Source organism: Stegastes partitus, unplaced genomic scaffold, assembly GCF_000690725.1.
Source record: "Stegastes partitus isolate 25-593 unplaced genomic scaffold, Stegastes_partitus-1.0.2 Scaffold1175, whole genome shotgun sequence".
Lineage (NCBI taxonomy): Eukaryota > Metazoa > Chordata > Actinopteri > Pomacentridae > Stegastes > Stegastes partitus.
The window spans coordinates 281,533-308,427 of NW_007578906.1; the positions used below are offsets into that span (position 1 = coordinate 281,533).

Sequence of the window (26,895 nt, forward strand, 5' to 3'; positions counted from 1 at the left end):
ATATAGACACAAAGGCCTGGATGTTAAGACTATTTCTGGTGATGACCAACATGTTGTGTATAATATTAAAGATGTCAGGTTGGATTCTTGTTCGCTTCTGCTATGATTTGCCAGTTGCTGATTTTATTGTACATTTTGCGAGTTGGAAAGTCACTCGCTGTCCCTCCTGAGTTTGTAGTCACTGGTTTTGTTGCATCATCTGTCTTGTTTACCAGCTCTGCCTCGGTGCGTGAGTCCCTCGGGGCCAACAGGACAGATAGTATCTTGCCCTTGCAGCTGGTCAATAACTTCTGCTCCTTCAACTATCATGTATATGAGTATAATATAGTCTTCTCTCGGAGGATTATTAGGATATTTATGGCTTTTTTTAACCATCCTGTTTCAATTACTGTGACTTTGACCAGCTGTTGCTTTGAACTCTTCCAGGAATCTCAGGAATACCAGCTGATAAACTGTTTGTTTAAAACCCTGCTGCAGTTTATGCAGTTGAACCATTCTTAATGGACTGTTTAGCTTTGTTATTTTCCAATAATATCACTCCAGCTGTCTTGGAGGATAATATACACTTCGGGGACAGTTTGGTTCAACTCTATCCATGCTGTGCCTTTTGCACCAGTGACACTGTTGTATAAATGTAATAATTTGTCTCCTGCGTCCACTCCTTATCTCCAGGACTCACTGAGGTTAAAGAGCAGCGTTTAAGCCCAGCCTCCTCCAGCCTCACTCCCTCCTCTGATTGGCCCCTGCGTTCCCTCTACTCCGCCGTACAGCCCTCCCCCTTCACCCCGTGGCTTCCTGTCAGTCTGTTTGGATTATTGTAACAGCTCAGGCCTCTCACATGCGTTGCCCTCACTTGCCCACTGCACACACTCCAGTGGTATCAGAGATGAGAAGGATTAGATGACAGAGAGCCGCGTTCGTTTTCCTCCCCAGGAGAAGAGAGAGCAGCCATGGAGTTAAAGTAAGTGGGATGTTTTGCAATTTAAAGATGGAAAGAAAGACTGGAAAGAGTGGGTTCAGTAGAAAATGGAAAAAATGTCATTAAGGGAAGGAGAACGCAGAACACTGTTGCTTTGAGAGAGTCCTCGTGCAGAATACAGTCTTGAAAACAAATGTCAGTCTGCTGGGCTTCTGCAACAGGAAATCATTATTAAAAAAAAAAAAAAGCTTCTGTAATTCTAGGTTGTTACCCTGGACGTCGGGTAAATTACTGCTAGAAATACAGGTTTTGTTCACGTGGTCTCAGTTGTTCACATAGCGAGACACATTCTGTTTACTTTCAGAAGATGTGCCTCAACAGCGTATCCGTGCACTTTCATTTCCTTTTCTTGTTTGTGAAGCTCCTTGTCTGCTGCACATCTGTCTTGAAAAGCAGCAGGTGCACCGTGCAGCGTGTTTATTCTCTGTGTGTTGAAGATAAAGTCCAGTGTGTGACTTGAATGCATGATAAAAACGACAATAATACCTCGCAGCGTTGTTTAGCTGTCTGATGCATTCTGATGCATCTCACTAATTAACATGTTTGTCCAGTAAATTTCTACGACTTCTTGTTTTTGGAGCAGTAACTTTCTAGAGTCTCTGGTGGTTGCCTGGCAACTGCTGCCAGCCCAGAGATAATTCGGCACGTAACCCTCTGTAAAATAGTGAATTGTTGTTTTTATACTTTGATTTTCTAATGAATGAAACAAGTGAAACAAAACAGTGAACTTTACTGCTGGTAGGATGCTCATTAGACTTACTTTCAGTCTTCTTGCCAAACTAATGCTGAAGCTTTACATTGAATTGACGGATATGGAGAGTGGTATTGGTCATGTGATCCAGCTTTCTATCAGAAAGCGAATATTTATATTTTATTTATGAAATGACAGATTACATTACACATACTTTTCCCAATAAAATAAAATACTAAATACAGTCTGTACAATAGGGCTGCAGTAAATTATTATTTTCTTGTTGCTTAATCTGTTATTTTCGCAATTAGTTGATTAGTTGTTTGGTCAATTAAAGCCATAAGATATGATCAGTGTTTCTCAAAGCCCAGGATGACGTCCTCAAATGTCGAGTTTTGTCAGCAGCCCAGAAAAGATATTTACTTTATTTTATAGTGGTGTAAAGAAAAAACAGAAAATCTTAAATTTTAGGAAGGTGAAATCAGAGAATTTTTCTGTTTTTTTAAAATAAAATATATTCAAACAGATAAATCGATCATCAAAATAGTTTTTTCGCTGACAACTAATTAATTAATCTTTGCAGATTTACCAAACAAACCCTATTTTCATTGCATGCTGTCAGCTTCCTCAGGAGGCTCAAAGGTCAGCTAAATCAAAAACTAGACCCAGTGTACGTTGTCACTGTTTCACTACGGGAAAAAGCACTTTGTCTGGACATTGAGCCACATTGTTTCAGCTTCACTGAATTCTGGTTGACAGATGTGCAGCGTGGACGGTTTGCAGGAGCATTATGCTTGCACATCTGTAAGCCTTAATTTTAGGTCAGCCGTTAACATACATGCACTCGCAGACGGACACATTGTCTTATCTCGTGTCCCCAGACGGCAGGGGTGGCAGATATAAAGCCAAAGTGACGTCTGGTTTCCTCACTCAGCTCAGTCATTTTATTCAGGGGCGTGTAAATACAATCAGATAAACCTTCAAAAATTCACAGAAATCCTGACCAGGACTCGACTCTCGAGTTCTGCAGCTTACATCAAAACTCAAAATGTCTTAAAGCTGCCTGAGCAAAATCCCTCACTGACCAGGACATTTTCATCTGTGGTTTTCAAAACTGCTGCTCAGACATCTGAAAGAGGGGTTTGTGGGCAGGATGGAGATGGAGTCAGACGAGGGGATGTTCGGACTGAAGGCGTGCTCTGCCGCTGTAATCTCTCATCATCCTGTCCCCAGTGGACGCTTTAGATTAGCATGAGAGCGTCCTTATAATTCAGGGGTGGGGCTTCTGTCACCCACTCCAGCTTTAACGGCATGTAAAGCCCCTGATTCCACTGAAACAGAAGCTTAAATGTGTGGTTTTGTTTTTTGTTTTTTTTTGGCAATTTTAGGGAACTGCTGCTGAAAAATATGTTGCCAGACAAACTGTGATCATCAAATCACACATAAACACCATTTATAATAATAATATAGTGTACAATCATCAGTCAATGCAGTCAGTGCAGTATTCAGTTCATGTTGTCGGTCCTGATTATGGTGATTTTAGGCATAATGAACACATGAGAACAGTCGTCTGGAAGATAAGCAGGAGCCCATTTGTGGCTGTTTTGTAGCCAGCAGCAGTTATTATGGTTCATGTAGGGCATGATGAATGGGATGATGTGATCGTCCCAACTGCCATGTCTCTTTTGTGCTTGACCATGATGCCTCTGTTTAAATATCCCGTCTAGCTTGGAGCTGCCTTATTTTGTGTCCCCAGAATGGATGGATGTCAGATCTAGAGTCTTTCAAATCATGTACAGTGCGATCAGACAGTTAAGGAAGAAGATCAATACTCCTCTCATGACTGTGCATTAAAGGGAATTAACCATCAAGGTTCAAGATGGCGAGAAACTGCACGTAACCTGACCCTGAAAACATATTGTGCTCTTTGATTGAGATGGAGTTTATTCATTAGGAGGGATCAAAGTTACACAACTGGATAGATTGTCATAGGAGCTTTAAAAGTGATAGCAGGTGTACATTTGAACTTTAGACAGAGCGTTCAGTCTTTATGCTAAGCTCAGCAAACTGCTCTTGATTTAAACTTAATGCACACACATGACAGTGTTTCCCCAGTTCTCCAGTGTGCTGTAACTCAGATAGCACCTAACATGGGCTGCATTCACCCCAGCTCTTTAATCTGAAACTACATCCTGGGGTAAAGCGAGGTAATGTGGCTCAGCGTAACAAAGAAGCAGCAGCAAAGTTGATTCCATAACCTGCTGACATAACATTAAACCTGCATGTAACTGGACTCTTGGACTTCTGGCCTGACAAATTAATGAGTCTTATGTCATAAAACATCGCTCAATAATGTGCAGGTGAAGTGAGACAAACTGTGTAATCTGTCACCTCGTTCTTTCAGTGAACACGTGTATGTAAAACGAAGTCATTCCTCTCGTTGTTTACATGGTGCAAGTGGCCGTTCTGACTGGACAGTGTCGTCATTGTGCAGCGTAACACAGCATTTTGTGTGTTTAGAAATGGGGAGATGATAAAAACAGCTGAGGTCGGTTCTCTGGAAAGAGCTGTGGGAGGACGGCAGAGGGAAACCCAGAGTAACACACAGGCCACCATGTAAACCAAAACTAAAAATATACCTTAAAGAACTGCATGGACCATTTATTCTTCCTGGTGAGTGGAATCAGTTTAAAATGACATCTCAGTGCAGATTCTCATCCTGCAGCAGCTAAACTGTAACTTTGGTTGCTTTTATTGATTGGAGGATGGGTTTAGAGAGGAGCAGGTCTTGTGAAGTTGAAATAGAGTTGTGTCATTTTGCACTTTATGGCCGTCTTTGAAGTGTCTGTAGAGCGAGCTGATGATGTGGGTGTAAAAGGTGAAGCAGCTAAAACAGGTTCAGTGGCGTGTTCACTCCTCAGTGTGTGAATGTGTGTGTGTGCCTCGGAGCTGTTGGCGTCGCTTCATTGTGTTGGCTTCGTTCCAGGCCCTGCAGTGACATCATGGTCATGTAGGCTTCTTTGAAACAGAAAGAGCTGATATCCCAACCTGTTTTTGAGCATATTTACATCCATAATAGTAGGTATTAGCATGCAAATGAAAAATCGATAGCTTGTTGATCAGCTCTTTATAACTGAAGATGCCGGCCTCTTTTTTCTTATTATTTTTACACACACTATTGATGCATCCAAATATTCAACAACATTAATAATGTGAATCCTAATTAATGTTTAATGTTAGACAGTTTCAGAGTCTGTTTGATTTCAGGCTGTACCTTTCAGAAAATGTGTTGAAGTTGTGAGTTGTTTGTCGTGGAGGCTGGTGCCTGTAAGGATGGCAGCGTATGAAGAAAATTTGCATTATTCAAATCAGAGGCAGCTTCTATGACCACTATATAAAAGTCTCTGGAGGGATTTTCACCACAACCTGTGCCACTGAGCAATGTTATTGTTCTTTTGTTTACAAGGATACCTAACAAATTTAAAAAAAATAAAATAAAAAAAACTTGATTTGACTTACAAATATTCTGTGTAGCCAAAGCCTGAAGTAGCTTATGTGTGCCATAGAAGTCCGTTAATGTTAGTACCTGTTGAAATTGTGTGAAATGTTTCTTTATCACGAAGAAATATTTAAATCATCCCCACCTGCTATTAATGTTGAGTAGTACTTATTTATATAAAATAATCCCTCAATATCGCCCCAGTTTGATTCAATAAAAGCTATTTTAGAAAATGTATTGGCCTTTTTAAAGAGCCCCTATTTTGCAGATTTATAGGTTCATAATTTTATTTTTGGGGCTCTATTATAATGTGTTTACTCTCTTCAGTGGGCAAAAATTGTATATTTTTTCTTATATTGCACATTGCAGCACCTCTTCCCTTCCCGTGTATCTGAAACGCTCCGTTTTAACTCCTGTCTCCTAAAGACCCCGCCTCCTGGAAAGCCCAGTCTATTCTGATTGGTCAGCTGGTCCAATGAAAGCAAGGCATCGTTTGTTATGTACAATTAACCCAGATCTACGAGTAGAGTGGCGAACTTTAGGAAGCTGCTCCTTCTTTGAGAACGTTCCAAAAAATGCCACTCGCCAGGTGTTATGCAAATGTGTAACATGGTGATGTCAGTAAGAAACAGAAAAACAGTGATTTCTGTGGGATAGAATAGCACCTCGTTTCCACATACCTCTGAGTCCGTATATGAATCAGACAGACTCCATCATTCCTATAGGAACCTTTGTGATCTTTGATGAGTTTACAAAACACCTCCTTTCATTTTTTTCTGGTCTGGCCTCCAGTATGTTGAAAATTGTAAACGTTTGCGGTGTATTACGGAGGGACTGGTCGTGTGCAAGGAAGTTTGAAAATGAATGAGCTAACATCCTATTTAGTTATTTGATTATGTTGACAGTCGAATGTACAAGTACTAAAAACTACTTTAGCTCGTTTAACACATGCAAACTTTGTAACATGCAGACTTCACACATCGGTGGTTCATACGTCCTGTAACAAAATACTTCATAAAACTGGCTACACATGTGGTGAGATAACCGTCTCACTTGTCACTGCGTATTATCGTGTTTTTGTGCCAGTAATGCTCCATGCACGTATGCCATAAAAGTGGAAGGTAAAAACTGAACTGCCTCAGAATAGCCTCTCTGGTCTGGCTGTGGTGAAGTTTTCATTCATCCTTAATAAAATGCATTTGCCTTGCATTGAACACCAGGGGGCTCAATTCTTATATTATGCAAATTTACGGACATAAAGCGAAACTATGTGGAAATGAGGCTTTGCTACTTTTCTAAGTTTGCAGAACGTATGAATGTACAAAAAAAACCCAGCTGTATCACACTAAAGGAAAAGGAAAACACCAAAACTCATTCAAAATTTGGGCTCTTTCAAAGAAAAACAAAACTTAAACAACATATTTGTGACCAGCTTTAAAAGGTTCACATCTTTGTCAGCAACTGGGCTTCGGGCCGAGCGCCGCAGCGGGAAGGGAAGTCAGAAAAGTCCTGTGAGGCTTGTTTGATTGTTTCTTTTCATTAGAATTCTTGGCAACAGGAAAAATATAAAGTAAAACCAGCGTTTCCCTTTAGGGCACTGAACGCAAGGTGAAGCTTTAGAAATTAATTGTTGCTGTCATTTGCCTGCATGTAGATTCTCCACCCACACGATCTGGTATGTGGCCTGCATTTCATTCCCTACACTGGCTTTTCGTGTTCTGCGTCCCACTTCTCTGACTGACTGAGCTCACTGAGTTTGGCAGAGGCTCAGATGAGATCACTGGAACAGCTTTGGAGCTGCCAAGCATAATGAAATGTGTGAAAAAGCTCCATCAAAAGCAACTGTTTTGTGTTTTACAGGATAGCAGTCTCTCCGGTCGCAGAAATTAGGTAGCAAATCTTCAGATACAGAACCGGATAAGTGTTGGGGAAGACATTATTGTTTTTCTGTATCAACAACAGTAACCTTCAGATTTTTTTTCATGGTTGAATCTCAAATCTGAACAAGTTCATTTTAAACTGACTTCATATGTTTTTATTTGAAGGTTAAAAACATTTGTCATTTTTTCCATAAACAGTTAGGACTTTCCACACAATAATAGATTCACATTCTGCCCGTCAACAGGGAACATTTTTTTAATGCACTTACATGTTTTACCTGCAAACAAGAAACTTGATGCAAACAATCAAGACTATTTACCCCAATAATCACAGTGAAATGCCATTTTGTTTCACACTGGGCTCATTTTAACTGATTTCTCGCATGAAGGAGTCCTATTTTCTCCCAGCCCATTCTCTAGAACATAATTTTCTCTTAACCAGTGAGTACCAAGTGATGCATCCATCCCAGTTTTCATTCAGACAAAGACACTGTGGCAGCAGTTGCTAAAAGTTCATATTTGTCACTTTAATCAAAGTGTGTCGACTTATTATTTCTGTATGTGTACATTAAAATATCACCTCAGTCGGTCTCATCCGTCGTTAGATTTAGCTCAGAAGAAGCTAGCTGGCCGTGAATGAAGATGATGTTCTTGTTCCTAATGTCGCCCACGTAGCTGTGATTTATCATTTGCTTTCTATCCACTGAACAGTTGTCAGCAGACCGACCGGAATCATGCACCAAAAACCCTTTCAGTCACTCCATTTACTGACCAAAAGTTTCCTTTTTTTGTGGTGGAGAACCCATCACATGATGTACATAATGTGCTAGTATCATCCAGCAGTTTATTTATCAGGTCTGGGCTTTCTTGGCGTCTTAAGGTTGCAGTTTGCACAGTTTGTTTTTATTTTCTATAGGTTTTCAGACACACCGGTAGAGTCCGAGTAGCTACGACGCTGATGGCAGTCAGGCCTTTTCAGTTGGGCTCTATTCTCTCAAAAGGGAAATAAGATTTGTTTCATGTTAAAGGAAAACACATCTGCTCACCTCTTCTTTTTCTGCCATACTCTGAGGTTGCTAATTCTCTGTCATCTTCTTTCCCTCTCTTCATTTTCTGCATCTGACTTTCTTCTGTTTTGTCTGTGCATGCACAGTGAGTCAGCAGCCTGCACACATATGCACTCAGAAAGATCCATTTGGCTCCATCTCTATTGGCCGAGCTGGAGACCCTTAACTGCTTCTTTTTTTTTCTTTTTTCTCCCCCCCATTTGTTGGATCACCGGCCGTCAGCCAATACTGGCTCACATACTCCTGATGCTGCACACGCTCGGCGCTCTGCAGTGAGGCAGCATTTAGTTCAGACAGAGAGGAAGGAGGGAGATGAATGGATGAGACGGACCGAGCGAGGAATGCAAGTGATGGGAGGAGAGGAAGTGATGAGGGAGAGTAAAGGAGGGAGGGGAAACGATGATGTAAAAACCGAAATACAATCCGGCTGAATCGCCCCTCCTCAACTTTGCTCACGTGTGTGCACACCCATAAACACATGGAGGAGCCGAGCTGCTCACACTCATCCTGGCGTCTCCTGCTTGGCTTCTCGTCACCACCTGGAGGGAAGCATCGTTTCATGTCAGGACTGATATGGCTTGACGGCAGGTTCAGAGGGATCTGACACACAAAGAATCTGTGTTTGACTGATTTGGATGCAGTGTTTCAGTCTGTATGCTGGTGTGGATGACGCCTGTTGATTGGTTCATAAATGCAGCACTGTAAGTCTTCTTACTGATATTGTCATAGTTGTGCTGAACTATTTAGAATAGCTGCTGCTGTCTTGATCTCATGTTTTGTTTTGGGTTTTTTTTTTAGCGTGGAGTCATTAGGTGCTAGAAGGTTCTATTTATTTGTTTTAGAAGAAATTCCTCCAATAATATCCCCCTCTGTCATGCGTACCTTCCTCTGCGTACAAGAGGACGACTCAGTCCAACAGGAATTATTCCGCTTAGCTGGTGCGGATCTGATTATGTAAGAGAGAAGCGTTGTGTGGCTGCTGCTGCGACCTTGTGCACTGTCAGCACAGCGCTGCTTCTGTTGTCCTGTTGTGACTGTCTGCGGGATTTAGGATTTTTAGATTTATAATCAGGGCCATATTTGATACTCTGTTCATCTCTTTTGAGCTGGTCTGTGGAGCCGGTGAGTTGCAGTTTCTGAGCTTTTTGTGTTTGTGCATGTCTGTGTGCAGGCATATTCAAATCTGACACATGCAAATGTTTGTTTTTGTTTTATATGTGGGTGCACATGAATGAATATAGATGACAGTTGTAAAATTTAGCTTTTTTTTTTTTTTTTAAAGATCAGCTTGTGGAGTCCGAATTTAGCTGCTGTGCATTCAGCTGCACTACTGTGACTGTGCTGCTCAGTGTTTTACTGTTTGGCAGCTAACACATAACATACCAACCATCTAACATGCTGGAAAGTTTGACAAAAAAGCTCACTGACAGCACAGCAGCTTCATTATAACAGTATTTATATCCTCTAATCTGCATTTTCAGGCTTGCCCAAACACCACATTGTAGTTCGAGGCTCACATATCTGCTCCCAGAGACAGTATTGAAAGGAGGAGACGGATGAAGAGAAAATAGACTGGAGGAGAGAGGAGAAAGAGCGTGCACCGTAGAAAGAAGTCCAGTCCCTGAGGGTTTTCCTCTCAGCAGCAGAGGTGGCCTGTTTCTGTGCCTGTCTTCAATGTGAAGAGACAATAAAAGCACTGACACACTTTCCGTGTCTAAGTTAGCTGCCAGATAATGTTACAGGAATATCACGCAGAGGAAACCATGCAGGGACAAGATGTTTCCGATAAAATTAAAGAGCACTGTGGAAAGGATGCAGAATTAGTCGTAATTATTCGGTTCTGTTCTGTTGCGGCGTCTTGTGTCGGTCGTTTCACTGTTTTGTTTCTCACTAATGTGTGCTGAACGCTGAGTGCCGTAGCTTTCACTTTGTAATCAAATATTTATCACTCAAAGTGCCTTTTATGACAAACACGCAGCAAAAGTTCCAGCTCGGATACAACCACTGCTCTTCTGCTGCAGTGGTTCCCAACACGGGGGTCGAGACCCACTATGGGGTCGCGACACAAATACACAATGTAACTTCATGGGTAAAATAAAAGGGAAGAAGAAGCAGTCTGGTAAAAGTAAAATTTTACTTTTCTCAAATGATGTAGTAACTCGGGACATTTGCTGATATGGAACACTTATCCGTATTTCTTTTTCCAGGATTTACCATCTTTACGTAACTGAGAAACTGAGAAATGTGTAGCAACATGAGGCCACAGATTGCTGTTGTGCCTACGCTCAGGACTGTATCAAAGCTCATACAGCTCAAGCTCTCAATTTCATAATGACATTTACAAAGAAACTGTACTTTATCTGGATCAGGCCTATCTGGCTGATATTCGATCCACTTAATAATGTTAGCCAGCGCCAATCTGGTTCCTAGTAACTGGATATCCATGTAGACTATTGAAGTTAAACAATAGGACAAAGCACCATCACTTTTTGGTCACAGCCTGAATTAAAGCTGGGGTAGGCAGCATTTTTTTAAAAATTTTTTTGGCATCATCATTGTGCCAAAATTCCACAATCATCTTCCAGCAAATTACAATAATTGATGTGGTCTGGGTTCATCACCTCCTCCTAGCTCTTTATTCATGCTTCAGAAAGTTTATCCTGTCATCAGAGACTTTAGCCAATCACAGGGCTTTCCAGCCAGCTAACAAAGTCTGCACTTGAAATAGGATGGTGATGGTCAAACAGAGAACTTTTACTCAGAAGAGCAGAGTTTGGATCCTGTGTGAAGCCATAAATCAATATCAGCTTTTACAGCCTACTGCAGCTTTACCTATTAGAGGTCCTCAAGGTAAAAATATGCAAATGTGTTACGTTAGAACCAAACTTGTTGCTGGCAAATAAGTTGGCAAAAACAAACTGGCTTGCTGTTTATCTGTGATTTTGTGCAAACTGGGGTCTGGTTCCCTGAAACACTTTGCTTGGACATTTATCCAGACTTGGGTTTGGTTGAATTGCTTAAAAGCTTGAATCTATCCAGCTGTGACAAAGAGTCACAAGTAAACAGTGCCTCATTTTAAAGGATGACAAGCTAAAAAAAAAAAAAATTAGACTGATGGACTGTTGCCAAAAATACAAATGGTCCATCTAGTCACTATTTAGTTTGTTTTTCTTACTGATTTTTTTTTTTTGCCATCCGCTGCTTCCAAAACCCCAAATCCATATTTAAGAGATAATTTTTAGGCCAAGTTGTAGAGTAATGGAAATCTGAACATTGCATCAGCTTATTAAGTCCATCTGCTGAGCAAGATTGTGTGATGTGATTGCAAACTCTAGAACAACTGAGTGGATTTGTGGTGAAATGTTTTTGTGAGCTGTTATTCCCAAATGTCAGAAATGAACTTTTGATCCCAGTGTGTTTACAATGTTGACCAGGCTGTTAATGTGAAGAGTTCATTTGCAAAAACAGATAACTCCATTTTTGTAGATTTTCTGAAATCTTTTGTCGTTGTTGTTTGTTAGCTTGAGATAATATTAATCAAACTGAAATTGAGTGGATTTGACTGACAAAAATAGAGATAATTCAAGTTTGATTGGTATTGTCTCAGGTAGATGATGGAAAAGTGGGTAGGTGATGGAGTTATCTGTTTTTACAAATGATCTCTTCGTGTTTTGATCATCAGCTGAGGTCACTTGGACCCCCACCTCCTTGTTCTCAACCTCTTCGATGTTATACCTGATCCTATTGACATATTGATGAGAGGATGTAATCATGGTAATGAGGTTCCTCTACTGATCAACTGGGAGTGTCCTGCAGATTGAGGGGATGTTTACAGCCACTGTTTCTAATCTTAATACTTCATTGTTTATAGGATTGGGTTAAAGCCAGGAGCCACAGGCGCTGATCGGCGTGTCTTTTTGTGCATTTCCTCTCTCAGCGAGCGCACGGAAGGAAGAAGCTACTTTGTCTTTGCCTTCAACCTCAAACTCTGATCTTTACAACCCGCAGGTTTCCACTCACCACCGTGAGACCGTTGCGGTGCGTTTGATCATACACGGTGCCCTTTTGTTCCGTACTTAATCCCTGTGTGTCACTCCGCAGGGTGCAGGGTAAGAGGAAGAGGGACTCCTATGTTTTAGGATGGCCAGTGAAGGCTCCACTATTCCCAGTCCCGTCGTCCGCCAAATTGACAAGCAGTTCTTGATCTGCAGCATATGTCTGGACCGCTACGAAAACCCCAAAGTACTGCCCTGCCTGCACACCTTCTGTGAGAGGTAAGTGGAGTTACCAAGCTGTTCTGATTAATCCTGTTCATTTTGTACTTTGGGCAACACTTGTTGAGCTTTATATGTATAAATGCAAATGTATTTTATGTGAAAGGGCTATGCTGCCCGACAGTACGAGCAAGACGCAGCAACAATGCTTTAGAATGCTTAATCAATACTGCTTTATTCTCACAAGAGATGGTTTTGCATCGCTGCTGTTGACTTTGTTGTGTTGGCCTCATCCTCTCTGTTTACCAGCCTTTGTTCCTGACACAAAAGACAAATTGTGGACTGTGCCAGGCTGTCCTTTGGCTCTGGTTGCTTCTGGAGGGTTATTGTGCTGTTACATTTAACAGTAAAGTTGTTTCCTCGTTCTGAGCCGTGCATCTATTTCTCACATAATTATCTGTGATAAATTTTAATGTACCATCTCCTCCCATAGTTAACACAGTGATTGAATCAGATTACAGTGAAATTATCTTAAAGCTTTGTATATCCTGGGTTTTGATTTTCCTCATGTTGCTGCTAGATGGTGTATTGAGATCCTCTATTCAAGTAAAAGTACCAATGTAAAAATACTGCATTACATGTAAAAGTCCTGCATGTGAAATAATGTTTGTTAAAGTATATACATTAGCAAGATTTAGCAGTAAAATGTAGTTAAATTATTGAGGTAAAAGCGGTGGTCTAGTCCCTCTAAGTGATATGTAGTCGTATAGGACATCATTAGATTATTAATAGAGAAGCATCAGTGTGTTACTGTTGGAGCTGCTGCAGGTCTGAACTACTTTATATACAGTTTTATATACAAGGACATCAGATACATTTAAAGGCTGGTCGGATGATTAATGGGAGAGAAAAGAGACTTAAAAAAACTACGTCCTGATACACAAATCTGTTTACAGTTTGTGGACTTATTCTAAAATGTTTGATTTTTGGTCAATAAATTGGATCCTGTGTGAAGTTTAGAGAGAGAAAAAAAAACGCTATTTAATGGAACTTTTAACAACTCAGACATCTAAAATGTGATCCAAACAACACAGTGCTTTCTGTAATGATGCCAAAGTGGTTGGAAACTGGAATGATCTTTAAGTGTGTGTTGTATTTTATAAGCTTGTTATATTATCCATTGTGCAAAATCTTTCTTAAAATTGTAGTGACGTGGAAATGTAAAGTAGCTTAAGACTACATAGTTACTCAGTTACTTTTTACCGCTGCAGATAGAACTATGTTTAATCATGCTTTAATTGTAGTAGAGAAGCCAGAACAACTATGTGGATGTTAAAAAGGCAATGAAGCACTCGGTCCTCAGTGGCACAAAGACATGCACTGCACTGACCTCTGTACTGAAACTACACAGTTATTGTAGCCAAAACAATGCATGATATCTACTCAAAGACTAAGACTTAGAAAAAAAAAATACATATGCTGTTAGTAAAATTCATCTTTCATTCGCCTTGTTGTGTTTACTCTCAGAATACCGTTGTAGGCAGGCTGTCGGAGTGTAAGTGTACTGAATGTTGTTCCCATGTTAGTGTCAAACAGATTGGAAACTTTTGTTATCATATGTGTATTAGCATGATATCAGTGGGACATATTGTGACACTGCTAGTCATGAGAATGGTCTATGATGTTGCACTATACTGAATTCATTAAGTACATGTGCAATCAATTGCAATTCAATACTCTGATGATGACTCTAATGATGGCGGCGCGAACCGTCTCTGACACAGTGTCAATGTGTTGCACACCGGACATTAAAAGCTTCACAAAGACTGCATTTATGGCAGGTTTATGGTGTTTGATTGCACTAATGTGCACCGGCGTAGCTGATAAAGGAGGAAGCAAACAAGTCGGTGCTGTAAATCACTGTCAGGGTGTAAAACTTTCAACCACTAGATGTCCTCAAAGGCAAGATTTTCCTAATGTGTCCCTCTGGTTTATTAAGGTCAAATACAACTGTTGCTCTTCAGTGTTTTTGTTGAATGCTGACAAGTTGCATTGTGTAACTAAAAATAAGATTATATCCTATGAGACTTGTCAGTTTGGAGAAAAAGAAAAAAAAAATCTGCTTGAGCCACAGTCTTTTTAATACAGCTTTCAACCGTCCGTCCTCTCGTCCTGCAGGTGCCTGCAGAATTACATCCCGGCCCACAGCCTCACACTGTCGTGCCCCGTGTGCCGCCAGACCTCAATCCTGCCGGAGAAAGGTGTGGCGGCGTTGCAGAATAACTTCTTCATCACCAACCTGATGGACGTGCTGCAGCGGGCGCCGGACAGCTGCAGCCAGGAGGCCGCCGCTCTCAACAACATCACCACTGTGGCTACAGGCCAGCTGCTCTCCTGCCCCAACCATGGAGGCAGTGTAAGAGGAATCACACCACTTTTGCATGCCTGTTTTTCATGCACTCATACTCACAAAGTGCTCAACAATGATAGTATGACATTAAACAAATGTGTAAACTCATGCATAAAGTGAGAGCTGTAAGGCAGCTAGTGGGTCAGTTATAGATTTATATACAGTTTAAGCCTGAAAGTATTCACGTTTCTCGCTCTCTTTTCTTTCTCATTTAAGTGTAACTACTTGTATGTTTTTGGCTTTTGGGCTGATGAGAAGTTCAGGTTTTATGTAATGATTGCTTTTGATGTTTACGTTCACCCTAATGTCATTTTAGGAGTTTAAAAATATATACTTATTTTTACAGTATGGCAAGGGCACAATATATGAAAGATATATGAATAAAAGACAAAAATGCCCAAAACTAAAAGAGAAACTTAAAGGAGGGCTGTCAGACAATTTAAAATACCAAAGAAAACCAAAAATGTAGCTCTCTTTTATAACGTTAACACAATAGTAACATCTTGAGAGTGAAGATGAGCAACACTGAAAAATGAGTCAAGCTAATTTCCATACCCATTTGTGTTACAAGACGAATCTAGGTCCTTATTTATAAGCAGTGATGCAACCCTGTGCCAGCAGAGGCCTCATATCCTCTCATATCTATTCTGTGCTGGGTTTGTACAGATGCAGTTTTTTTCCATTTATGCAACAGACATCATTTCCATCTCCTGAACTCAATCTGTAGAAAAAAACTGCACATTAAATGAAAGGTCAAAAGTGTCTGTAGAGCATCAAAACATTGCTGCCAGCTTGTGGCGTAATGTTACTGGAAAAGGGTATTGAGAGCAATTTGAAATTTGCATTCCAGAAGCTGCACAGTGTCGGGTGAAACCAAAAAGGATGCGTTAGCAACCCTCACAGCAGAGCAACGCTTGTCACACTGAGAGAACACTGATGGGAAGATGTGCTTAAGTTTAGTTTTTGAGCAATGCAGCCCACACATCAGGTGTTAACAGAATAGCAATGAACCCGAGGTGTTGCCTCAACCCAGAGCTCTGCTGGTACCTCTGGATTCAAATCACTGGCTCAAGCTTCAAGAATCAATGGTTGGGGTGGATTCAACATGGGGAAACTTTTCCTTCATATTGAGTCTGATTTGGAGATATCTAATTTAAAAAATGGAAAACAAAAGTTGGTACATAATTGAGAAAATTATCTTCTAGAATCCCGATTCCTGTCATTTTCCAACCATCCAGGTTTGAATAAATGGTTTCAGCTTGTGGGGCCCAGTATGGAAACATTGGGAACAATGTGGTCCAACTTGATTTAATTTAAATGAGGAATTTTCTGAAATACAATTGAGTTAAATTTGACTGATCTAATCATGCAGAACTGTAGAACAACAAAGCAAAATATGTTTCTAACAACAGGGGCTTCCAGTACAAACACTGCAGAGTGTTTTCATTCCCTTTATCACGTAGAATAATGAGGTAATCTTGGATATGTGTAGGTGAGTCTACGTGATTTTTAACCCCATAAAAACTGTATTATGGTAAAATACGGCTTCATTATTAAAAGATGCCTTTCAATCGTATGGGTAAGCTGTGAAAACCATGTCGATGTTTTGGGGGATCATGTATGACTTTACCAAGATTTACAGCAAAATCAAACAAAATCAACAATATAAACCTCACAATGGAGCTAGAATTAAAGTTAGGGGATCACATACTCACTAGGATTCATCCTCTGAGGGCCTTAAATGCCTGCACAAAATTTCATAGCAATCCATGACATGTTTGTTGAGATTTTTCAGTCTGAACCAAAGCTGTCAATCAGCTGCCCACAGAACCACAGTGCTAATGTGGCTAAATAGTTTTGGTGTAAGACTCATGCCTGGTTTTAAGTCTAATCTTTACTTTTCTTGCATTTCAGGTCATGGAGTTTTACTGTCCTCCGTGTGAGACAGCCATGTGTCAGGAGTGTACGAGTGGGGAACACGGAGAACATCCTACTGTGCCTCTCAAAGACGTAGTGGAGCAACACAAGGCCTCGTTACAGGACCAGCTCGACGCCGTCAAGAAGAGGTACAACAGGAGCATTATGTAGATGTCATTAGGCTGCACCGCAGACGTCATGCGTATCAATGACATGCATTGGGCAAACACAATCCTCCTTTATTGTCACACTCTCTCTCATATGACTCCTGACCGGCTTTATGGACATTTTCTCCTCATTTTCCTCGTTGCTTCCAGGTTACCAGAGATCGACTCGGCCCTGCACACGCTGTCAGAGATCCTGCAGCAGCTGACCAATCAGAAGAGCTCCATTGAGGACGACATCCATTCTACGTTCGATGAGCTGCAGAAGACCCTCAACGTCCGCAAGAGCGTTTTATTAATGGAGCTGGAGGTCAACTACGGCCTCAAGCAGAAGGTAAAGAGAGAAGTTCAAGTGTGAATGTTTCAATGAGACTTTTGTGATCACAGTCATGATGAATGTTGTTTGAGGTTTTGAATCAGTGTAAAGCACTTTGCACTTGTTATGTGGCTGAAGTAACGAGAAACCTTGTGTTATAAACACCATAAGGAATTTATAGAGAAATGATCAAAATAGTGTAACTTTAAAATGAATACAACACTGATCTTATTGTAGTCTATTCTTGGAAAGCCTTTAACCTCTTGCAGGCGACTCATCAGGCTGTTTTTGCTGATGTATGTGTCAGGGGGCTCAGCTGGCCTGATTGGCGATTAACCGGTAGAAAGAGGGGGGTCGGTGGAGCTGCTGCTGCTGCACCACCCCGACCCGACAACCAATCACTCAGATGAGTTAAGAGCCGGCTGCCACTCCCTCAGGGAGCCTCATCACATGGGCTGCTAATGATTTACCATTCAGTGGCTGGTGTGCAGTCAAAACACTGCAGCCCAGGGAGGGTGGGACGTCAGATATGTGACTTTCAGCTGCTGTACTGCTGTAGCTAGATGGAGCCAGTGTACTGTATGCACTCCGGGGTTGATTTGGGCGTGTCATGTGCAGTGAGCAAATACAGTACGGCTCAGCTCTTCATGCTGCAAACACTTTGTCCTCCTGCTCTGAAGCTTCTGCTCTGTTCTCACATATGGAGAGGATGTTCGTTTTTAGAGCTGGTCAGGTTGAATCAGTCGACAGGGAGGAGTGGTAGCTGAAGGTATTTGGATGAAACATTTGACTCCAGGTTGAGATAAAACGCCAAATGGCCTCTTCTTTTGGAGGAGAAGAGGAGTGTGATGGCCAGATGCAGGTGAGTTTGCTTCTGTGCTTTCATGAGATGACGGTGATGTCGCCAGAAAACAACAGCCTTTTATATTATAGTTCCTGATGTGTGCTGTAGCGCACTGAGAGGTTTTATGATCTAACTGCAACTTGTTTGTTATTGGTTGAGATGGTGACACTTCACATGAAGGTTAGAAGACACATGACGAAGCAATGCGTCACTAATGCATGACTTGTGATGATGTCATGCATGTAATAATTCAGGATGTTTAATCAGTTTCTATAGCTAGCAGTTAGCAAAGTCACTGTGAGATTGCATGATCCACCCAATGGATCATGAGCACCTTACATTTATTTGTATGTTCCCAAATCAGCTGTAAGTCATTTACAAGGAAAAGTCATTTCAGAGCAGTGAAGATATGAAACTGTTTTTATCAAACTGGTTCTCAGACGTGTTGCAGCATGACTCAGTGAGGTTTCTGTCACATCTACAAGCTAGAGGGTGGCACACAGGCTTTTTTATGCATTTTTTTTTATTATTGCTGAAAAAAGTAGAGTGAAATTTAAAGAACATAATAAAGAACATAAAAGAAAACTGCAGCAAAACTATGTAACTATGCTAAAGGTTATTTCTGTCTGCCATCAGGCTTGTAACAACAATTTCACAGATTTGTGTTGTTGTTGTGTAGCACGGTGGGGTCAAAGGGTCAGATGTGAATTGTGTTAGTAACTGGACCACAAAATTGGCTTGAAGAATGGAAAATGTATTTCAGTCTGAACTGACAATGAAGTTAGATGTTATTATAAATGAACACAGGACGTGGCAGCCACATCTGACAGACATTTATCTGTTGTCATGGACAGTAAAGCTGCCACTGTGCACGTCTGACAGACTTTTGCTGGTGCACACGTGAGGAATTACAACAATATATGTTTCTGCCAGCATGTTTACAATAAGCTAAGAGTCGCTCAATACCGACAAGTCCTGATCTTTAGTTTTTACACTGGTATGGAGGAAATCTTTTTTCACTTTACCTACTAAACATTAAAGCTGGCTGGGGTTTTAATGTGGGTTTGGCTGCAGAAAACGCACTGGTTCCTAAACTAGGCATTGGGATTTAACAGAAACAAAAGGTTTTGTTGGACACTGAATAATTTTACTTCATCTGGTAACTGTAATGTACTTAACTGGGTAACTATAAGAAAACAAAACAGTCATTTGGTTTCATCTAACTTCAGTGTCTCTGCTGCCCCCTGCTGTGTCCATGTGTAGGTGCTCCAGGCCCAGCTGGATACTCTGCTGCAGGGCCAGGAGGGCATCAACAGCAGCTGCAACTTCACGGAGCAGGCCCTGAGCCACGGCACCGAGGCCGAGGTGCTGCTGGTGAAGAAGCAGATGGGTGAGCGTCTCATGGAGCTGGCCAGCCAGGAGCTTCCTCTGCAGCCCGGAGAGAACGACCAGCTGGACTTCCTGGTGGAGACAGAAGGACTCAAGAAGTCCATCCACAACCTGGGCACTATTGTGACCACTAACGCTGTGGCCTCTGAGACTGTGGCAACAGGTGAAGGGCTACGACACTGCGTGGTGGGCGTGCCCACATCCATCACCATAACCACTAAGGACAAAGATGGAGAGCTGTGCAAGATGGGCAACGCAGTCATCACCGCTGAAATCTCCTCACCTGACGGCAGCAAAGGTGACGGAGAGATAATGGACAGCAAGAATGGCACGTATGAGTACCTTTTCACAGCTCCCAAGGAGGGCGCTTTTAATTTATCACTGCGCCTATATGACCAACATATCAAAGGAAGCCCCTTTAAGATAAAGGCCACCAAGTCCATAGATGTGTCGCCAACTTCAGACGGCATGAAGAAGAGGCTGAAGTCTCCAGGCAGCGGACACATCAAACAGAAGGCCATCAAGAGGCCGGCCAGTATGTACAGCACCGGCAGGAGGAAAGAGAACCCCATAGAGGACGACCTCATCTTCAGAATTGGTAAGAGTGAGAGTTTTCTGACCAGGAGGACTGAACATCAAACCTTTATTAGTACCAGCTGAAACAAACTGATTAAATAGGTTTCAAAGGTGCTTCTCAGTGTGACTTTATTTTGTTAAATAAAAAAGAGAAATGTAGAAAGATGCAGAAAGTTTTTTTTTTTCTTACTGCAAGGTATTGAGTAAAATATTATGTTTATATCAGTTTCAGATATGGCACTGGCACTTACAGTCATACATTTCAAACAATGCCTAGTTGAGGTCAGTAGATCAGCTGCTTATAAATCTCTCTGATGTCAGATTCAAGGAAATTACTTTCTGTATTAAATCTTTTCCAACCAAACTTGGCCTCCTCTTCCAATTACAGGTGAGTCTGTATGAAAAAATCCAAACGTTTGCTATTTGTTCAGCTTCTCAAATGTGCTGATTTTCTGTCGTTCTCAGTTTTTTTGATACTGTAAATTTGACATATTTGGAGTGTGAATTTTTGGTCAAACAAAAAGGGCATTAATGGCATTTTGTCCACAAATTTTCTACTAGTTTGTGGGATAAATATATAATAAACAAAGAATAAATATTTAAAACAATGAATCAATAAGACCTGCAGATCTTTATATTTTGGTAATATGCTGTATAAATGCTTTTAAATACTTGCACAACAGCAAAAATTACAGCAGCTGCCTGTGTTCGTGCAACTATGGAGCTTTATGCCACCTTTATATGTTGATTTATAAGCATCACTTCATTACATGCAGTACCACTCTGCAGGTAACTTGATTAAAAGGACATTTCACGTGACAGTCCGACCCTGACCTCAGAACCAATAAGCTGCATCGTTCACTCCAGTATGAACATGGCTGTGTTTTAATGTCTTTCAGGCACAAAGGGAAGAAACAAAGGGGAGTTCACTAATCTGCAGGGAGTGGCTGCATCCTCTCTGGGAAAGGTGCTGATAGCAGACAGCAACAACCAGTGTGTCCAGGTAAAAAAAAAAGACTTTCAGTGCTGTAGATGCTGCAGTTTATTCAGAGGTCAGTGGTGAACGTACGAGCACTCAGTGGGGTCGAACAGCGCTGCTTCCTCTGCACTTAGTTTGGACTGTGTTATAACAGGTAGTAACACTTTATGGAGCCATGGAAATTTAATTTGCTTAATATCTAATTTTTAAAAAAATGCTTTGTGTTATGTAGATTTTTTCCAACGATGGCCAGTTCAAAAGTCGTTTTGGTGTCCGGGGCAGGACTCCGGGTCAGCTGCAGCGGCCCACAGGCGTAGCCGTCCACCCAAATGGTGACATCATCATCGCCGACTATGACAACAAATGGGTCAGCATCTTTTCAAGCGAGGGCAAGTTTAAGGTGAGTCAGGCTTTTATCAGTTCTCATCTTTATTCTACATTCAGAGTGCAAGTAATTCAACCGTGATTTCACTTAAAACAAGAATCGTTGGTATATTAACGTGAAGACAGCTGCCATGAATACTGGTATTAAATGTTATATTGTCCAAATATCACCACTGCACCACTTTTTAAAAGATCACTACAACTCTGGAGAAATATAAGTTGTTTTTTTAATGATTCACAGAGCAAAAAAAGACAATCTATGTGCCATGCCCTGAGCCATTTACAGTTATCAAACCTCATTTACACATTTACGGAGATGCTCTTATGCAGATTTTGCCTTCCCTTTTCAGTCTCGCTGTCTTTACAGACGTGAGTGCAGATTTTAAAGTGAAAATAAATTGTTTTCTGCTTTGCATAAGTTTTACTTTCTTAGTTAAGTTACAGCGCAATTGCAATAGCAAAATGAGAGATATTCCTGTGTTTCATTGAGGGCAGCATGTGGCTCATCACTGAATGGAACTTCTCTTAAACAGTGTGAAAGAACTGTTTGTTTGCTGTCATGGATGGTTTTATTTTGCACTCTTTAACTGAAAATCACATATAAGACAAGATATGAACACTTGTTTGGTATGCATAATTTGGGAATTGTGTACTAGCCATTAATCTAATGAAACAAATACTAACAGTGATCATTTATAGGGTAGGTGTTAGTTTCCTCACATGTGGTGTCTTTTCCAGAATAAGATCGGCTCGGGGAAGCTGATGGGCCCTAAAGGCGTGTCGGTGGACAGAAACGGACACATCATCGTGGTCGACAACAAGGCCTGCTGCGTCTTCATCTTTCAGGTCAACGGCAAGCTGGTCACCAAGTTCGGTAACCGTGGCAACGGTGACAGGCAGTTTGCAGGTACACTCAATGGTAATACTGTGCACTGCCCCCTTACAGTCTTTCTCCAACCAGCTCACACCCGCATGTGGAATGAAGACGTTTGCCAAAGCAGGAACCATAAAGACCCCATGTTCCCGTGGACTCTGAGTTTTCCGACATTTGCAGATGAGATAGAAGCTCGTAAATAGGTCATGAATGTAGAGATGACTTTTTAACTTTGCATCGGTCGTTACATACATGATTAACTCAAGTGTCCTTAAAGCAGCATAATGTCCTGTTGATCATGTTGTGTATATGAAGAGTTCATTTGCAAACACAGATAACTCCATTTTTGTAGATTTTCAGAAAACTTATAGATTTGCTGTTTGCTTGAGAAAATATTGATCAAACTGAAGTTGAGTGGATTTGAATCAGCAGAAATGACACGACAAAAATAGAGATAACTTAAGTTTGATTGATATTGTCTCAGGTAGATGATGGAAAAGTTGGTTTTCTGTAGGTTTGTGAAGATGGAGTTATCTGTTTTTGCAAATGAACTCTTCATATCTTACTACAATCTTTTTGACAGTATACTTAATTTAAGTGTAATAAACGTAATCATACTTTTTTTCTGGCTGCTGCATGTCTTCCATAAACATCTGCCATCCCAAAGTTTGCTGAACTCTGTTTCTTTTGTTTTAAGAGCAGAATTTGACAAATGACACATGTCTGAAACCCTTTGTTTTTTATTTTATTTATCCAGGCCCTCACTTTGCTGCTGTCAACAACAACAATGAAATCATTGTGACAGACTTCCACAACCACTCAGTCAAAGTAAGTGCAATATCGGAGCAGTCAAAGTGTATTACAGGTACACTGGGTGCAAGTCCAACAGTGAACCCTTAAAGGGCCCTCCAGGCAGAGTGTGTTCTTTTTGTTACTTTACTTGTTTGCTTCATGCTGGAAAGGCTGTTTTTAGATTTACTGTTTAAAGGGGGAAAGTTAGGAAAGTTCTGGTCAGTCTAGAAACCATCATAGTCTACTCTGCAACTCACACAAGTGTAACATGGAAGTCTCAGTGAAGTGGGAGACATTTTATGTTCAGAAGTTTTTAAATGAGCAGTATTTGCATATTCATAAAGTCTGTATTTTGTCAAAGAGTAGATATGCTTTCAAGATTTCTTAAACAGATAGATCACTGAGCTTCTCTGGGAAAAAATGATCAGACACAAATTACAGTTAAGTCCACAATTTTGGTAATTTTGCATCTGTGCACCACCAGAGGGGATTCAAAATGAAGCAATCAAGACATGAATATCTGTAGACTTTCATAAAAAGTATCGTATTAACTGTTTTGGAATAACAGGCCACATTTGCACAGGCTCAAAAGTAACTGGATAATTGACTGAAAAACAGTTTCATGTCCGGCTGCCGTTTCCTTATTATTTCATGACAAATTAAGGAGATTAAAAGTCTGACGTTTATTACAAGTGTTGAATTTGCATGTCCAAAAAGGTGCTGATACAATTACTGTATGTTATGAACTGTTTGCATACAAAGGTGCAAAGTTTTGTTTTATTTTTAGTCATTTTAACATTCCCTCTCTTCTGTTACCTCCTTGAAAATGTAGGTGTTCAACACAGAAGGGGAATTCTTGCTGAAGTTTGGTTCTAATGGCGAAGGCAACGGCCAGTTCAACGCCCCCACAGGAGTGGCAGTGGATGTCAACGGAAACATTATAGTAGCAGACTGGGGCAACAGCAGGATACAGGTTAGTGCAAAACTACAAGATGTCTCACATCCACTCAAGTCTAAAGAAAAGACAAGAATAAGTAGAGTTTGCTGTGTTCTATTATACAGGATTCAAAGACGTTTGAGTTACAGTATGCAGTGATGGTTAATTTCTATATCTTGCAGATCCAATGTCAGAGATTTAGTTTGAATGTAGATTTTTACTAAATCTATTGCCATGTTATATTACTATGTGATATCCTACTTTTTAATATAATGTTGCCAAGACAACACTGTTTTGCTAATATTTATGTACAGGAAAAAAATCTAATTTAAACTTGGGAGTCTAACTTCATTAACTTTCATGTTACCAAATGTAGGTCTTTTGGGTCCATTGGACCCCAAGAAAGAATATGTGCAAAATATTTGTTGGTATTCATTATAGACTTTTGTGCTATGTTAAATACATTTTCTGATAGGTTGATGTATTTTTGGTTCTAACTGCATGACAGATGTCCTTCTTTTAATATTTTAAAAAAAGTCTTCACAAATAAAAAACAATACCTGTCACCTAAACCAAATGGTCTGAGGTCCAAAAGACCCCAAAAGTCCTGAATAGGGTTAAAAATAAATACATTACAAGATGTGATTCTTGTGTTCTCTGTGATTACATATCATTTATAGAAGATCCAAATGCAGTGAAAGACAAATCATCTCCTCGTAATACAAATATAAACACAACACTGACGACATTTCTCTCTGTGTCAGGTGTTTGATGGCAGCGGTTCGTTCCTGTCTTACATCAACACATCAGCAGACCCGCTCTATGGCCCACAGGGACTGGCGCTCACCTCTGATGGACATGTTGTGGTTGCTGATTCTGGCAACCACTGCTTCAAAGTCTACCGCTACCTGCAGTAGCCCTTCTCCTCTCAATGCACAACCTGTACAGTGTATATATACCTATATACACACACACACACACACACACGCTAGGATGGATGGACTGGAAGATGTTGCGCTCATCCACTCACCCATTCATCCTTGCATCGCGCTGTCATCGTGCCATCCTGTCCTCCACGCGTTTGACCCCCGTGCCGCTGAAGAAACAACACAGAGAATCGTTTGCGGTGAAGCGAGAGGATCTCAGACATTCAGACGGCTGCTGCTCACTGGTGCTTTCAGGAGTCACTCAGAACCTTTTTCACATTCCATCTTAACTGTGCTCATTTCAAAAATGAAGCTTTAATATTGTACATATGGTAGACCTTTTGATTTCTCATCACGTGGCAGAAAACTGGAAAATAACGCACTTGTTCCTAAAGCAAACTGGCTGGACACTGTGTGAAATGAGTTTGATATTAAAGTAAATAGTACCTTAGTTACCTAAGAAATAATGGAAATCCTTTCATAGTGACAATAACTTAAGCTTCCTTTAAAAGCCCTTAAGAGTCCTCACATTTTGCCTGTTCACTATAAGAGAAAAGTGTGTTCACCTAATGTAGGTAGCAGGGTATTTTCAAGCATGATTAGGCATCTCTGTGCATGCTGTTTTTACTAACGAACACCTGAGAAGCTACTGTGCACAATATATAAAACATCATCACGTGAATCTTTCAATGGAGGCACTGGTTCAATTACAATACTTCTATCTATATGTGCAAACAACTATTCAATGTTATCTACAGTATGTCGTCACTCTAAATTACAGTGCAGTAAGCTGATGACTTAATTGGTTTAACAGAACCACATAGTGTGTGTTTGTGTGTGCAAGACAAGTGTGATTGTGTGTTGTGATTAATTAAGGTACCAAACATAAGCCATCTGATACGCTCACTTCTGCCATGTAGGTGTGTTTGCACCTGTGTGTTTGGGTGTGTATGAAACCTCTTAACATTTCCACTTACAATCTGCTGTGATTATGTGCAAACAACTTCGAGTTTCTTGCAGAATTTGAAAAATAAACTCAGTAGGGTGCATCTGTCTTCATCTGAAAGGTTTAGGTTGAATTTCACAACATCCGAACTGTGATCACCTTCACTCCTCTCCATGTGCTCTTATGTCTTTAAAATAAACCGTAGAACCACTAACAGGTTGTATTTTAGCAGAAATAATTTGTCTATCTTCACAAAAACAAACAAACAACAACAACAAAAAAAGATGCAATACGTAGTTCAACAGTTGAGGTGTGTGTTGTTGAGCCTTGTTCAGACATTGTCTTCAAGCACACAATTGTCATTATTTGTTATCCTCAATGTGGTCATCCATTTTCTACACAATCCTGTAAAAATTATTTGTTTTCCATTGTCTTGTTTATATTTGTAATGCCAAATGGAATTAAAGTGCCCATAGAAAAGAGTACTGTGTTTGACTCTTTGCAATGCAACTACTACAATAAGCTGATTACATTATGAGGAGAATCATGTCAGAAATAGTTTTAAAAATCTTTATAGGATCACAGGATCCCTGTTGTTCTTCTAATCCCTGCAACTGCAGATGAACACTTGTATTTCTGCACAGCAGCATATTAACTGATGCTCTTCTTACATGGATGACTCTCTGCACAGGCAGCAGACCTGAAGGAATCCGAACAAACTTTTGACCATGAAAGCTTCTTATTCTCAGTGCTGTTTATTCTTCTGTAGCTTCTGTATGTGATCAATGTGTTTTATTAGACAGCAGAGGGCGACACATAGTCATGAAGTGAAGTTAAACGACATCGTTGAAGGAATGCTGCCTTCCCGGGAAGTCGGAAATAAATAGGACGGACATCAACAAGACACTAACGACTCCAAAAACTGGTCAACACATTTTGTTTTCACATCATATCTAGCAGTAATTTGATATCTGATATTCAGGAGTGTGAAAGCAGCGATATTTAACTGATTCAGAGTGTGTAATGTAGATGTGGCTCTATTTTTTTTATCATTTCTAATACTAAAAAAAAACAAAAACTAATTGTGACAAGACACCATAGCACACATTAT

General features: G+C 40.6%; 1 protein-coding gene across 2 annotated transcripts; it reads left to right on the forward strand.

Annotated features, from left to right (window-relative positions):
• Nucleotides 1–842: 842 nt before the first annotated feature.
• trim2a (tripartite motif containing 2a) lies at nt 843–24,923 on the forward strand. Of its 2 annotated transcripts, none has more exons than XM_008296995.1 (12): nt 843–961; nt 12,218–12,390; nt 14,509–14,746; nt 16,655–16,806; nt 16,975–17,155; nt 19,245–19,968; nt 20,846–20,949; nt 21,158–21,325; nt 22,048–22,216; nt 22,941–23,011; nt 23,808–23,948; nt 24,677–24,923. In XM_008296995.1, the coding sequence occupies exons 2-12, from the start codon at nt 12,257–12,259 to the stop codon at nt 24,827–24,829; spliced, it is 2,235 nt and encodes a 744-aa protein (XP_008295217.1). In that variant the 5' UTR covers nt 843–961; nt 12,218–12,256; the 3' UTR covers nt 24,830–24,923. The 2 variants fall into 2 exon arrangements, with proteins under 2 accessions (XP_008295217.1, XP_008295218.1); XM_008296996.1 differs by lacking the exon at nt 843–961 and adding an exon at nt 8,762–8,817.
• Nucleotides 24,924–26,895: the final 1,972 nt, after the last annotated feature.